Genomic DNA, 16,800 nt, shown 5'->3' with positions numbered 1-16,800 from the left:
TGTTCATGGTTCGGTTGAAATATTTTTATATCAAATCCAATCACTCGTGTTGTAAATTTACTCAACCCGAAATTTGTTCGAATTACTCGAGTCACTCATCCAAAATATTATATAACAAAAAAAGATGTTAATATTTTAAACATTTATTTACACATTTTCTAACATTTAATCAAGGTCGGTAAGTCCATGTATTAATTTATACAATGAAAAAATAAACTCCAAAGACTTAAAAAGTTGCTCTTATAAGTTTTGGATAATAAATAATCCAAAAACAATTATTGAATGAAATAAAATTAAAATACAGTAAGATAAAATAATTAATTTTAAAATGAATCATTGATTCTTGAACAACTCAATCCAAACAAGTTTATAATCCAACCTAAACCACCGATGATATAGGTATATAAAGTCATTTCCACACGATGGCTTGTATCGTGAATTTTTTAATATAAACATCCATTATGTTGCTAATTAAACTCTTAGCAGATCAAATGGCAAATACAAGTGGAAAAAATACAAAATATTTGGATATGTGAGTTCAAGTGAGCTTGATATATACAACGATGGAGGCATTCAAAAAGCTTGTTTAATCAAAGGTTTGTATTCTAGGTGGTGATGATGGGCAACAAGAAAACCACTACAGAGAGACGCAGTTCGAGAAGCCAAGCAAGATCTTAATGTAATGCAGCATCTGAAAGCTTAAACTCTCTTTTCGTCGCTCGCAGACGATGATAGTCTATACGTGCGAGTAATGCGGATCTGAGACCAAAAAAATCAATAATACTAAGATTTCTCGAGTTTCAAGCTCGTTTAGTAACGTGATTCCTATCTTCCATTTCTCGCTTCTAGCTTTTTCAAAAGTAGAATTAAAAATATGTTTGGTAATCATTTCCATTTCTTGAAAAATAGAATCGATGACTATTTCTTATTTATTGTTTTCTTTTTAGGGTTGAAATAAGTTTGGTAGATATAATATAAACAAAATATCATATGTATTGAAATAATTAAAACGTATAAGTGAAATTTAATTTAATTTTTCAGATACAAATGTTTTAATTTTTTTCAGTTCAATGATGCATCTCACCATAGAGTCGGCCGGGTGCCGAGGGGCTTTTTGTTTTAAAACTCAAGCGGATTTGGAACACACAAGCATTTAAACCAAACCAAAACTGAGCATTTTGGTTTGTTGAAATACCCTCAATCGAGGAAAAGCTTTAAAAGCTTAAGTTTATTTAATTGTGGAGAAACCAATATTAAAAGTTCTACCGGTAATAAACATAATTTGGACCTAATTGAAGAGAAGATTACCTGTGCAAAAGCATAAATTGCTCGTAATATTCTAGCATAATCAGTTCCCATCATTTGAATGACAATATCCGCCAGAAATGTTCCCCAAAACCTGCATCAGATACAAGTAGTTATACTATGGTGTTGGCATTAAGTCATAAAAATCAGGGCTACACATTACATCAAGCATAAATTCATGGATGCAATAAAATCTCACACATAAAGTCATGAACTTGACTATGTTTGAACGAAAAAGAAATAAAGTTAAGCTCATCTGACTGATCTACTACCCAAAATTTTCAATTTACAGGCATTTTGAAACCGAAATCATTCGTAAGAATACTGAAAGTAAGCATCCTCTCTTCCCCAGTTCACTTTTAGAGAGAGTGAGAAAAATTGAAGGCATGAAGTCATCAAGTGAATTTCAGAAGAGGTAATTACATTGGGCCAAGCAAAGTCATCACGCTTCTGAAACCCAGATATCTTGAAGCAGCACCTGCAAGACCCTGTCCCAAATTGCAAGAACTAGATATCTCAATACTCAAAGAAGATAAAGCTGAATGGGAAAATACCAGTGGGCTAAAGCTAAACTGTTTCCACTCAAAGCGATGCTTCGATGATCATTAATTTAGGTCAAAGGGCTCGGAAATGTTGTATTTATATAAGTTTCAAAATACGTTAATTGGTTCCACATGAGACCTGCACCCAAATTCATGTATTGACGTGTAACACACATGGCCAAAGAGCAAAAAAGTATGCTCACCTTTTGGGCAACGAGCAAGGCCACTCTTGACTCAAGATTGGCTGCAGCTAATTGTCCACCCTAAAAAGTCAGGAAGTTAAAGAATAAAGGTTGTGTTAGTCTTACTAATTCAGCAATCATATTGCTATTGACGATATTCATTTTTAACTTTCAGTCTGCAGAAAAAAGTGAAAAGATAGTGCACTGACTATAAGGTAATTAAGAACTAAACGGTGGAACAACTCTCATTTATATTGAATGGCTAAGAAATGGAAAATTACAGCAAGGATATGACCGAAGCAGTTTGAGTCTGACTCACTTGGTATCTCTCATCCATTAGAAGTAGATCTTGATTTTGTAGAACTTTTTGTTACCACTCACTTCATTAGAAAAGGGAGAACTTTCTAACATGTAATTCAGAAGCCAAATGCACATCAAAGTTTTGGTACAGAAATTGGTTACTAGGGGATGAAAGTGATAGACCCCAAATTACTAGAGTATACCAACATAAACGTGTGAGGAAGAGGGAGTCTGTTTGAGGGGGAGCATTGCGCACTAGTAAGTGGACACGTAGAGAATATTTGTTAGTTATGTGTGGGCCATAGGGGTATATGGTAGAGGGAGTTGACTATCTCGAGGTATATTTTTTCATAGTTTTGACTTTGTATTCTTTGTTGAGATTTGGGGGAGTTAGGGAGCTCTCTAATCTCCCTTCGCTTGTGTTGATAAATACAATTGAGGCTTAGGCCTATCAGAAACTTTCTTTTCCTCAAACTCGGTAAGCAGTCGACATCATATAATGTTTTATTGATTTTTCAGTTATGCGGGTAACATTTAAGAGTTAAAGGCTTAAATTTTAGTTCGTAAACCAATGCACCCAACAATAGTGCAAAAAACAAATTAGCGCGCATTGAAGGAACAAGCAGCAAGGTTATGCAATTAAATAAAAAGCCATAAAACTTGTCAATGTTTTATAGCAAACTATTTAATACGGATGACATAAGTCCACTTCAGGTTTGAGAACGACATACTCAGCCTCTTTCCCTCCATCCTCATTCCTTGTGAATGAGAATTCTTAGTTAGAAAGAGATCCCCTCAAAGCTCCATTCCTGCTGAAATTTCTAGTAATAAATGATAATTACATTTCACTAACTGTATGTATATATACTAATTCTATCGATAAATAGATATTAGTTTTAGATTTACTTTCTAGGCCAAGATCAAGGGTAAGGAATGTGGTCCTCATCCCTATTCTAAAATGAGATGGTAGAAACTTTTCCCCCTGCCCACCCTCTATGTTTTCAGAGAGATTCCTTGTTCCCATGGCGGAAGCTCCATGTTTTCAAAAGAGATTCCTTGTTCCCATGGAAAACAATTTATTCCACCAAATATAAGCCAAATCCTTTGCAACTACAGTAAAGCAAATCAAGCTCAGAAAGCAAAATTCCAAGTTAAAGGTACCAATTGGACTGCAGGAGCATGAAAAGCAAAGGAAGACATTCTCAATTGCTTTAAGCTGTGCACTCTAAGGTCTAAGCTACGACATTTATTTCCAGTTCCATATATCAAGAATAGTTTAGGCATCACCTAGTACCTTTTTGATAATTTCCTTTTTAATTTGATAGTTGGCAGCTTCTTTGAACACCTTCCCAGATAATGTCCTAGCAAACTGCCACAAGGGGAAAGCTTCTTGAGAAAAAAATAATATCAGAATAAAATAGAATAATCGTATTCTTACCATTTGAAACATTCTAACCGCAGTTATCAGACTACCACCCTGTTGAGAGAGAAAGATAGAGATGTCAGAAATGAGAAAACAATGGCGTTTAATGAGAACTGAAACATGGCATGAAAGAAGATATCTATGAAATCAGGGCCTTTAATATCAGGGACCGCAGGTCAGAGGCTCCATCTGTAGCTGCTAAAGTTTGGACCTTCCACCGATCGAGTCCAAGTTGTAGACTGCCTTCAAGGTTAGACTGCCTTACTGATTCTTCACTACATGGGCAAGGACAAAGTTTTCCAACTTACCAACATACACACATGAAAACATGCACTGGACTAAATGAAACTCAATTAATTAGTTAGTACAATACCATATTTAATGGATCATAAATCTAGAGCTTTGAAAGAAATGTAACGTTAAAGGGCTTTGAGTAGTTCATAAAGTTCTAGATTTTTCTAAAATGATTGACACTGATGATTTTAGTACTACATCCATTTTTACTTACAAATATTTAAATTGAGATGATTACCTAATCTAATTCACCATCATAGTACATGATCGCCAGTTTGTAAACCTTCTAGTTTTGGCAGCATGCTTCCTTAAAGAATTGACTTAATTTATATCTTCATTAACCATGACTCCTAAAACTTAAATTGATTTTCAATTATTGATAAATACATGTTTGTATCAATGTTATGCAGTGATGCCGATCAAGCTATACTCACGGACATCCAAATTTTACATGGTCAAATCAAATGATCAAATCTTAAGTTCTCTTCGAACCCTCTACAACCTTAAAATGCAGGCCTATATCATAAAGTACCTTGAATATTCCTGTAACAAATGAAGAAAGATTTCTGCTTCAAGGTCTTCAGATGACAACTTGGTTGAGCAAGGAACGTTTAACTTCTTTCTCACTGTAAGCAAGACATCTCTATAAGATGGTCTCCAACCCCTTCCAAGAACAACATATGAAATAAATTCATATAATTGAAATGAAATTCGCATAAAAACAAGAAAACCATCTTTCAACTTGGCACAGGTTAATTACAGGTATAGTAAACTTGTGCAAACATTTCCAGTACATACAACCCGGTAATGTTATGGTTGCAAGAAATTTCAATCTGTGACCTCACACACCAAGCAATATGGATTCAGTATAAATACTAATTGGCATTTTGTAACCTTAATGTCGATCGGGCATCAGCAGCTAGGAACAAGAATCGAGACTCTAGCATAGAAATAAAATCATCTCTCTCTTCAAGGTCTTCCTCAATCATGGCATAGTCAGTTTGGCCTCTGTTTGTAATCGACTTCATCAAAGGGCTGAAGTAACTGCATGTCACCAATACAAGATCAGCCACCTCAAACTAAACTGGAAATCAAGAAATTCATGATAAAACGCGTTCCCTTCCTCCTTCCCCCACTGCCTAATATTTTCTTACATACGGTGAGTATCCAGACCAACATACGCGCACCTCAACGAGATAGACCGCAAGACCCTACAACATCCAGCTATCAAGAAATGCTATGATTTCTATCATAGGTTGGTGGCTACATGCAATTTGAACCCTTGTCCAACTGCCTAAATTTTAGATAAACAGATACCACCAAACATACTTTGGCATATTACCAATTATCGTCTGTATTAAAGCTCAAAGTCTAATTGGGAGCTAAAATACTTCTAAACAATGCTACAAATGAAGGAAAGGAAACCAACCTGGGACCGAAGAGGATTTGTTCAAGCTCATACAATTCGGAATTCGTTGCGAGTTCAAGCACCGAACGCAACTCTGGATCAAAAGCACCTGAAACTCACTCCGTCATACCAGAAATTCAATTCACAAAAAGAGCTAACGGAGATAGAAGAAAGGGACCTCGGCCATTTCTTGAAATGGAAGCATTTGCACAATGCACGAATTGTACGCCATTCCTACGCCCAGAAGAGCTGAAAAACTGCTGAATAACACCCACTTTGTGTTTAAAACCAAAAAAAAAAAATAGTAGCGATAAACGAAATGACGAACTATAATCTCGCTTGTTAGACAAATTGAAGCACCAAACAAGCGATTCAGCTAGTTAATTGGAATTTGAGCAATAATCGCTTCATTTAAAGCCAGTGCGTCGTCGAAATTAAACAAAAATTGGAAGTAAATTTCCAGCAGAAGAACAACAGTGAACTTACGGGATATGCGAACTTTTTGGAAGTGGCTGGAGAAACGAAGGCGAATTGAAGCGCAGCCAAAGCAGTGGCCATGGAGGACACTCAGCTGCAATCGCAGTACGATAGTATCGGTGTCACTGTTTGGGTCACGATGCTCGCCTCGTATATTACAGAACCTAAAATTATATAGATGTTTATATATATGTAACTAAAATTAACAGTTTTTGGATGAACAAGAAAACTTTAAATAAATAAAATAAAATAATCGAGAGATTTTTTCTTTTTAAAATTAAAAATAGCCTTTTAATGGGAAAACTTGGTTTTTTTTAAATATAAATAGCATTGCTGCATTACGTTATTTTTATATAATTTTTTAATATTTTAAAATTAGTTGTTAATAATTCAAGAGGGATTCAATAGTGGAATTAGTATCTTTACTAGTTAGATTACGTTAAATTAAAGTCAATAAGCATAATTTTAATCAAATATGGGGTGTTGTGAAATAAATATATAGAGAAAATAATAAAAATACAATAGAATAGACTACATCTGTCTAAACAATTTGAAGACATACATTGAGACAATTCCTTAATATTTCTAATGAAATTGTATGGTTTTTAAAAAGAAAATGTGCATTTAAAAATACTTATGTTTTTTTAGCTTAGTTTAGTGGTAATCGACATATGTTCCTTTTTTTGAGATCGGAGGTTCGAACCTCATACCCCTGACTTGTTGTCTAAAAAACCTTATATTTCACATTTTTATGACATTTTAGAAATACTATTAATATATTGTATGTAAAGTGGGGATAGTTGTTTTATTGTTTACATCCTTTTTTTTAAATCTAATAACTTTGACTAATAATAATTTTTTTTTTCTTTTCCATCCCAAGGATGGTATAGTGGTAAACACTTGGGACCTTGAGGTACCACCTATCATGAGGTCTAAGTGTTACTCAGCTCAAACAATGAGTCTTGATTATAAAAATCCACTAGTGTAAGCAACATAAGAAAAACTACTTATTTCACAAGCGTTGTTTTATTTTACAACATATATTGGCTTAGAGTTTTTAATACTAGTTAATATTTAAAAGGATGTGAATTTATTGCCAATCAATTTTGTTAGAGAGATTTTTTTTTCTATTACCAATTTTCAATTTCGTGATATTGAATTTTTTTCAAAAAAAAAATTGGGATATTGAATTCTAAACTTAAAGGAGGTAATATTATTTGAACTAAAAAAATAAAAATTAACACTATATATATGTATCAAAAAAAAAAAAAAAAAGGTGCTGCGGTTGGGTGAAACATTTTTTGGTATGAATTATTTAGCCTCACGTTAGATACTTGTACCTAAATGTGAAAATTTTATTTGTCTTTTGGTTACATTTTTTTCACCTTATTAATTTTGCAGCTAGATTAAGGTATTTTCTTGGTTGTAGCTCTTTATTTTTATCTCTCTTATAATTGAAGTACTTGTTTTGACTTGATTTCGAACATTTGGTTAATTACCTAGATTTTGAAAGTTCTATTTGTTACCTTTTAGGTAGTTTATTGATTAATTCGTAGATAAATTTTTAAAATGATGTATGCCAACAAAATTTCAATACGGCAAAAGGAATCCACTTTGCAATCCCAACTAAGGTGCAGTTAATTTAAATTTTTGATTTAAGAATTCTAGTCTTCTTTGTCAGTAAAAGTAAATGATATTATCGATCAAATTAAACCAACTAGTAAATTCATGAAAAAATAAATAAAAAGAAGAAGTGAATCGAACGAGACATGTTGCCATTAAAGAAATTAAGAAGAAGAAGAATGTTGTGTATTAGGATGATTAAGTTGATTTAAATAAGGAAAACAGTTGGAAACAGAAGTTGTCGAGTTATGGAGTTGGAATCGCTCTGTAATGTTTGGAAAGTTAAATTTGATTATTGGAGTTCGGTCGGGTGCATGCATGATAAACCACGTGGCAACCAACACACCGTATTTCTTTATATATACGAGTACCATCCGGGATATATATAATATATAATTAACCAAACGTCGTGAAAGGTCCAAAATGAACCTAGTTCAACAGTAATTGGTATATATTTTAACTAAGAGATTGTGAGTTCTATTTTCCACCCACGTATTGTACTAAAAAAGAAATGATTAATCAAACATTTATGATATGTTATTTTAAAATATATATAGATCTATAAAAGGATAAAAAAGTTTTTTTTGTTGGTTAAATTTTAAAGTTGGGTATTATAGTTTTAAAGTTTCAATTTTAGTTTCTATGATTTAATTTAATTTTAATTTAGTTTTTTTAAGTCATAAAAGATGACGTGACACGTGAATCGTCGATAAGAAGAGTTGACCATAAGTTAAGGTAGGAAGTCTCGAATCGACCATTTTTTGAAGAGTAATATATCAATTTAAAGGATAGCTCAGCCATAAGAGATACTTTAACCAAAAGAGATAGTTCGGCCATAAGTGATATCTCAGTCACGGATTACCTCATCTTCAATTCATAGCTCGTCCATGCATTACCTCGTCCTTGATTCATAGCTATATCACAAAATCGTTCAGCCGTCTTTTCGACAGTACGTCGTGATTTATGTGACGGTCGTTACCGCTCCTGAACTGCTGTATGAAGTTGAACGCCTACAAATAAAGCTGCACACCTCATTTTTCAGTACGCGAAACTATATTTTCTTTATGAGTATAGATTGGATAAGTATTGGTTTGAACGTCAGAACTTTTTACTCTCTAATATACAGGTTCATTCGTTCTTCGGCCTCATCTAAGTCCAAGCTTTGTGGAGTTCACCATTTCTGTAAGCAATCTCTATCGTCTTAGAAGTTGATTTTTCAATTTTCAATTCGTTATATTTAATTTTTAATTTTAATCCAAAGTTCACATACGTGTATATGTATGTGTGTGAATGCATGCATGGATGTGAACGCATATATGAATGCCGCAAATCACAAGCATCCATCAAAATGGGAATTTTATATTTAATAATTAATTTTCCTTCATAATTTTATTTTTCTGGTCAAAATTTTGGGACAAACTCTGCGTAAAATAAAGTAAGATATTAGCGTTTGAATATTGAAGTGATTGGAATAAGTTTAGTGTCTGATTGTGTATGAAAAATCCAAAGACTAAACCAGAATTTTCCAGCCATGCTGTCCACTGAATTGCAGACAAAACTGGCTAGCCTATCCTTATTTCCAAACACCTATTCTATTTAACCTAAAAACATGCTTCAATATGCACTTATTTATATGATGAAATATATAAATAATTTCTTTATATTATTACATGACACCTAAGCTTTTTTAAGGTATAAGATAAACAGAAACAACTAAATAAATTTGCCTTTTGGCTTCTTCCATTTTTAGCCAATTTGACTAGAGATTTTGTTTTTTTATTTTCTATTTTACATTATATTTTAAATTAATTAATTTTCCTTGTAGTAATACCCTTTAAAAATATAACTTTTTCTAAAAAATGTCGTTACAATTAATTAATTATAAATATGTATTTCAACATGAACATGGTTAAAAATAAATAAAATACAAAATAGGGGGAGAAGAATGGACCGAACAAAAACATCCAGTCATATGAACTTTAAAAAATTGCACTAATTCGTATCATAACTTTAAAAAATTTAAAAACTGTCTAATAAATTTAAAAAATTACTAAATTTAGCTTTTCTGCTTATAAGCAAGAAATTATAAATAGGTATTTTTAAAAATATAGATTCCCAACTCATTTTTGTTTATACATGAATAAGGAACAAAAACTGTCCAATGTTATTTTCTTTTCTTTTATTTTCTAAAATTAGAAAATAAAAGAGATGGGAAAAGAAAGATAAAATACACTTTTGAATTTTATTTTCTAAAATTATATTTCTAGTTTGTATCAAGTTTTAGGATATGTTTCTATTGTGTGTCTTTAGTTTCCAAAAACTAACACTGTTATTCTTCAACCTTTACAAAATTTTAGATAAATGGTCTCTAGAAACAATGTGAGAGAGTGGTAGGTTTATAAATAGGCTACTTCTCTCATTGTCAATTAGTTTTGATATTAAACATATGAATAGTTAGATGGTATCAGAGTCTAACAAGCTCAAACGACCATGCGATCCAAAAAAAATTAAAGGATTCGACCAAGATGTTATGATTCCAAAAGAGCCATCATCTTGAGAGGCATGTTAATTAGGATCTCACATCGGACTCAACAATGTTTATAAATAGATGAGCTCTCCTCTTATTACCATTTTAAATTTTAAAGATAAAACCCTATGAATATTTATAGTGCTTTGGGAGAAAAGGAACGACTGAGGCAACAGTAGCATGAGTTAGCAACAATTGTCGCGACTATAGGAGGAAATGATTGGGAAGTGAAGGTAAAAAGAGTATGTTAAGGATCTCATATTGAAAAGAAAAGGGACCTTACAATGGTTTATAATAGATATGAACTACTTCTTTCATAGTCAATTGGTTTTGAGATGGAACCCCATGAATATTAATATGATATCAGAGCCCAACAAGCTCAAACGAGCATCCGATCCATCGATCTTAAGGGGGCATGTTAAGGATCCCACATTGAAAAGAAAAGGGACCTTAAGAAGGGAAAAATGACCACAACAATCCTAAAACAAATTAATGAATATATATATTTTTAATGCCTCGATCATTTAAAAAATCTAAGTTAGTAAAGTTCACTCACCAAGTTTAACCCACCGTCATATTTATGTTAAATACACTAGCGTTAATTTGTTCTCATAGACCATTTAGAACTATTTTTCAAAGTTGGTAACTAAGGACCTCTTTGGGTAATGTTTCTGTTTCTTCATTTTTAATAAAAAAAAATGAATTGTATTGTTCGCCAACCTCCATGAATTCAAATATGATAAAACAATTTTTTTTATTATATTTTGGAACCAATAGAAAATGAGAACAAGAAAAAAAATTAATTGCAAAATGCTTAGATTTCTTATAAAAAAAATTGAAAAAGGTAAACAAAGAATGAACTTTATCAAATAGACCCTAAAATGTCCGTTTTTGAAATATTGAGACCAAATAGGAAATCTACCCTCAAACTAAAATACTAGAAGTTATATTAAAAAAAAAACCACTGCGTGTATATATATATATATATATATTCCAAAAGCTTATATTATAAATTCTACTCTTATAGCAAAACTTAGTTGTCAAATGGTCAATAATTTTTTTTTTTTTTTGAGAAAATTAAACCAAAAGGTACATAGAATCTAAGTCAAAGCTACATATATAATATAATACATTAATTTGCGACCACTTCCTCACATTCTTTAGCTAATTATTAATTAGTTAATAGTTATGTTCTCAAGTTCTCAACTCAACAAACGACGACCCCACACTCTTTATACTTAATTAACTAATAACCATTAATTAATTATTAACCACTTCGCGCATGCATCTCAAAGTCGTAGAGGTGCATGCATGCATCAATAGGGAACCTAATTTATCATATAGTTTACGTGATAATTATTCTTGGTAATTATATTTATATAATTGATCATTATGATTTCTAATTTATGATTAATATATTATATTGTGTTGTTATTGTTTGATGTTCTTATGAGTGAGTGGGAATCCATGATTGAGATGACTAAAATAGGATAATTAATACCCTTAATTAATTGATTTAACATAGCTAAACAAACTATATATCATAATTAGTCCTCTTGAGAAAAGTTATATTAATGATTCTGAAAGAGTTGTTTGAAACTTGAAAGACCGGTATCAAAAAATATATATTTTACTCAAAACTTGTTTTTAATTCATGTGTATAATGAATATTAAAATTTTGTTACATTTTGGAAATTAATTACTATTAATGTATCATCACACTTCCTATGAAGAATAATTTAGTTATCATTGTAAAACATAATAAATATTAGACTTTGTAATTAGTTATTTGTAATTACCATAGTTAGTTATGGCTTTGTAAAGCTCCTGTAATATCAGTCTATTTATTAGACACTTGATGAATTAATGAAGTCAAGAAAGTTTTATTTACTCTAAGTCTAATATGCTCTCATTGGTTAGATAAGTTACATATATCTTTTCAACCACCGACTCAATCTTTTATTTTGTGATAATCAAGCAGCAGTGCGTATTGCCATCAATTATGTGTTTCCTGGGAGGGCCAAACACATCGAGTTAGACTACCACGTCGTTCGTGATAATATTGTTTCAGGACTTATCAAGCTCATCCTTGTTTGTTCTGCATCCTGTCTCGCTGATATTTTATAAAGTCACTCCCTTCTTTATCTTTTACTACTTTGTTATCCAAGATGGGTGTCTTGAATATTCACACTCCATTTTGAGGAGAGTATTAGAATTCGTAATTCGTTTTTTTTTTTGTTACATAGTACAATAGCTTTGTAACTCTACTATCAATCATAGACTCTCGATCAATTAATGAAGTTTTATTTACTCCAAGTCTAATAATAAGAAACGCGTTTGTTAGATGTTACTCCAATATATGATGATTTTAACCAAAATCCTTAGCTTACAAAATATAAAAACAAAATTAAAATCTAATTCATGGATTTTCTGCTCAAGGGTCATATTTGTTAATTTTACTCAATGTTGGAAAGTGGTCCATATTTAATATTTCAATGAATTTGTTAATCTTATCAACCTTCTATGAGTAAACTTACATACCGATTATTTCTCTAAATTTGGAGATTTAGATTCTCACCTTCCCTTTTTGTTGCAATAAATAAAATAAGATGGGTGAATCCAACATGCTATATAAACTCTAATAATTAAAATCCATACTTTATATTATATACAAATATTCCTTAACTAGAAACTTAAAAATTAAGTGTAATCATTTTATTACATAATTTCAACAAATTACGTGAACCCATATTTTTGTTTTGAACTCCATAGAGTGGAAATTACTAAAATTATTTACTTGTATTTTGTCTTTAGAATATAACATATCGGTGATGGGGATTCAAGAGCCCGTTTAGTAACGTTTTCGTTTCTTACCTCTGTTTTCTCGTTTTTTATAAAAAAAAATTGAATTGCATCGTAACACTCATAGATTCAATAATGATAAAACTTATTTTTATTGTTTACAAAATTTTTATACAATTTTGAAAATATTTCAAAAAAACGACTAAGAAAAAATATAAATAGTAGTTAGATACTTAAGCGTCCTAATAAAATAAAATTAGAAATGAAAAAAAAAACGGTACGTTAAAAATTACTGCAATTATTGTTGGGTATATTTCCGGGGGTGAATTATTGCCGGAAAACCCGAATGGTTCACGGGTCTGCTGACAAGTTTCCAAAACTTTTTTTATTGGACACTAAAGCCCACCGTAACAGTCCAAAATTACAATAGAAGGGACTGTTGCTTTTTTTTTTTTCCCTTCTTCCTCTTTTCTTTTTTGAAAAATCTTGCAAAGATTAGTTCGACAATGACACAGGTTGTCTTTAATACTTAATATTTATTGACTCTTTTTTTTTTTTCAACAATTCAAATATTGTAATGTCTCTGTCTGTGTTCATGAACCAAGCCATTATATACCATAATGTTTTTTTTTCAAAAATGTCTGCCAAGGCCCAAGATAAAGATTCTTCCCCCTTTCATATCTTGCTCGTCCTTCTGGTCATTATACTTCCGCAGGCCAAATAAATCTATTTAACTAGAATACATTAATTTCACTTTAAATGCTCATAAAAAAATATTTTTTAACAATGGCAAAGTTAGGAGGGCCAAAATTTTACAATCTAATTTTTTTTATATGATTGTACAGTTCTATAAATTGAGGGCAACGACATATAAACATAGCTCAAACTATTCTTTTTTATAGGCAAATAATTGTGAAATCTTAAATTTTGTTATATAATAAAAGACTCAAAATTTTTCTTGGAATTTAATTAAAATTATATATATCATGTTTTTATTTAAGTACTTTTGCATGAGATTTATCTCTAAAGTAATTAATTACGTTAGATTAAACAATCACAAAAATCATTTCCCATGATAACATTTTACCTAATCATCAATATAAAACTAAGAGCTTTAAAAGGTTTAGTCAAATCTGTCAGAGATTCCATCTTGAAAACATAAGAGACCTAACAAAAGGTTTATAATAGACATCGATTACTCCTCTTGTTATCAATTGATTTTTAGACGAAACCCATGAATATTTTAATTTAGTATCAAACCCAAAAATGTTCGTAATCGTGAATATTAATTAATAAAATCAACGACACCTGGCTAAAATATTAGGCCCATTCCATAAATTTAGCTTTTTTTTTGTAAAATGTTGTATAGCTTTTGTTTTGCATATATATATATATATGTATGTATATGCACATAATACATACATATATAAACATACACATGCATGTGTACATGAAATATACATACATAAAAGTTTTATCTTTAACCCAAATTTATGTAACCCCTCCCTCTCTCTTTCTCATTAGGGCTTGTTTGGCATCCCCAAAAGCCCCATATTCCCATTATATACACTCAATCGAAAAAAATAAAAATAAAAATTCCGACATTGTTCTTGAGAGAGAGCAAAAATTAGAGATAATGGAGGGAGAGAACTCGAACTACCATTACAGAGAATGCCTTCGAAACCATGCAGCCAGTCTCGGCAGTTACGCCACCGACGGCTGCGGCGAATTCACCCTCGACGACGCCTCCTCTCCGCCCAACCACCTCCACTGCGCCGCCTGCGGCTGCCACCGCAACTTCCACCGCAAACTCACCTACATCGTCGCCCCACGCGCCTCCGCCTCCGACGACGCCCTCAACATCGACTACGACCGCCACGCCGTCGTCGAGTACTCCCCCGCCGCCGACACCGGAAAGAAGCGCTTCCGCACAAAGTTCACGCCCGATCAGAAGGACAAGATGCTCGCATTTGCCGAGAAATTGGGCTGGAAGCTGCAGAGGAAAGATCTCGACGACGAGATCGAGAGGTTCTGCCGGAGCGTGGGCGTCACTCGCCAAGTTTTCAAGGTTTGGATGCACAATCACAAAAATGCCTTCTCTTCTACTTCTGCAGCTTCCACTGGAAATGCCTCTTCTCTAACGCAGTAAGATTAATTAATTAATTATTCCAATTAAATTAATTAATCCTCCAGATGTGATTTTATTAGAGGCCTAATTTCTCCTTTCAGATCCCTTTCTTATTCTTGCTTAAGAGGGTCTATATGGGCTTTTCCGCTGTATTATATATTTATATAAAACTAATTTTCTTCCAGGAAAAAAAAAGTGTGTTTCTGTGTCTTCCTTTTTTTACTTTCTTTTTCTGTGCTCTTTTTTTTTTCTCCCCAAATTTTCATGAAAATTACTGACACTGACCATGCGTAGAGAACAGAACAGTGAACACAGGCTCTGATCTCTGAATTATTGACCATTTTTCAGTTTCATCCTTCAATTATTAGTTCATTCTCATTTACCCCCTAAATTGGTCGAATTCTTTTACGCCTCACATGATTATTTTTTGTTTTTCTTTTACCAATTCACCATTAAAAACAATAGAAAATATACGAAACTTTAATTACGCGAAGAAACAAAAATTTTAAAAGCGTCAAACTAAGCATTTTGGCATCACTATATTCCATTAAGAAAATGATTAAAGCTATGTGGAAATGATATAATTTTAATTAGTAATACGCTATAAATCTTAAATATATATTTTTAAAGCTCGAAATAGGAAAAATGATTCCCCACATGGGATATGTAAAATAAGAATTAATCAAAATTGTGATCAGCTATTTTAGTTTTCAATTTTGTAAGATTTCAAAACTATTTTCGAAATAAATAAAAAGAAAACGCATAAAAACGAAATGATTACGTACCAATAACCTCACTTAGTACTTATGAGTTATGAGTGTTGGTTTGAATTTTGTTTTTAAGCGAGATATAATATAATGTTTGTTCTTTGAGTTTGCTTTAACTATTTTTAGAATTGTTCTATGAAACTATATGTCAAAAATTAAATTATTGGGCACTTACCATTATTGTTCATGATTAGCATTTTAGGTTGGATGTATTTTCCACACATAACAAATATAAAAACAAATTGCTTAAACTAAATATATATATATAAACTTACCACATTCATAATCAACATAAATTTTCCCAATAAGAAATTAAATTTTATTTCGAGTGTACGAGACAAATTACGTTAATTTCCGAAACTCGTTAGTACAAGCTAGGTAATCTTAAATTTTCTAATTTCAATGTGGACACATATAAACTTACATAAATTCGACGTTGGATAACAAAATCTTGACAAAATTTTCAAATGTATTGATCATGCGCTCCTACGAAAATTTAAACATACATTAAATGGGTATAAGTTGGAAAATGATAAAAACAAATGACATAGTTTTTGAGTACCAATCCCAAATTAAAGAAAAAATAAATTAAAATAAATTAAAATAATTATCTGTAGGCAGTAGGTATCTTTCTACCCACACCAATTTTTTAATTGTCAACTTTTTTTCTTTTAAGAAAATGGAATAAAAAAAATATTTTATATCTCTTATCTGACAACTTTTTAAAGATAGTAAATAAGAGAAGAGAGGTATCTATGGACCAATAAACATCTAAATATTATTCATTAAATTACTATTTCAAAAGATTCCAAACATATTTCAAGATATTACAAGTGTAGTAGCTATGTTATGACCGCGAAATGAGTGGCATATTTCTTCCCCTAAATATCAAATGATGAAAAAAAAAATTCAAATTTCAATTTTTGAAATTAAGTGTCTTATTCATTAAAGCACATTTCAAACCTTCAACCCGGTGACTTTTCCTAACTCGCAAATCTTTGCCCAGATCCCTTTATTTTTTA

General features: G+C 31.6%; 1 protein-coding gene and 1 pseudogene across 4 annotated transcripts; one reads left to right on the top strand and one right to left on the bottom strand.

Annotated features, from left to right (window-relative positions):
- Window positions 1-317: 317 nt before the first annotated feature.
- On the bottom strand, window positions 318-6,100 carry LOC111009011 (uncharacterized). Of its 4 annotated transcripts, none has more exons than XM_088122084.1 (12): window positions 5,941-6,100; window positions 5,633-5,711; window positions 5,476-5,548; window positions 4,941-5,090; window positions 4,579-4,710; window positions 3,907-4,027; window positions 3,768-3,806; window positions 3,624-3,698; window positions 2,051-2,110; window positions 1,729-1,793; window positions 1,309-1,399; window positions 318-759 (listed from the first exon to the last, which is right to left on the bottom strand). In XM_088122084.1, the coding sequence occupies exons 1-12, from the start codon at window positions 6,010-6,012 to the stop codon at window positions 700-702; spliced, it is 1,017 nt and encodes a 338-aa protein (XP_087978210.1). In that variant the 5' UTR covers window positions 6,013-6,100; the 3' UTR covers window positions 318-699. The 4 variants fall into 4 exon arrangements, with proteins under 4 accessions (XP_087978210.1, XP_022137611.1, XP_087978209.1 ...); XM_022281919.2 differs by having other exon boundaries at window positions 5,476-5,563; window positions 5,941-6,099; XM_088122083.1 differs by having other exon boundaries at window positions 5,633-5,714; window positions 5,941-6,095.
- An 8,288-nt stretch (window positions 6,101-14,388) lies between these two features.
- LOC111008907 (zinc-finger homeodomain protein 2 pseudogene) lies at window positions 14,389-15,232 on the top strand (annotated as a pseudogene).
- The last annotated feature ends 1,568 nt before the right edge of the window (window positions 15,233-16,800 follow it).

The sequence above is a fragment of the Momordica charantia genome (genome assembly GCF_013281855.1).
Source record: "Momordica charantia cultivar OHB3-1 chromosome 3 unlocalized genomic scaffold, Mcharantia_2.0 BLBB01000003.1, whole genome shotgun sequence".
Classification (NCBI taxonomy): Eukaryota; Viridiplantae; Streptophyta; class Magnoliopsida; order Cucurbitales; family Cucurbitaceae; genus Momordica; species Momordica charantia.
The sequence above is the reverse complement of the archived record's forward strand: the minus strand, read 5'-3'. Positions and strand labels throughout refer to the sequence as shown.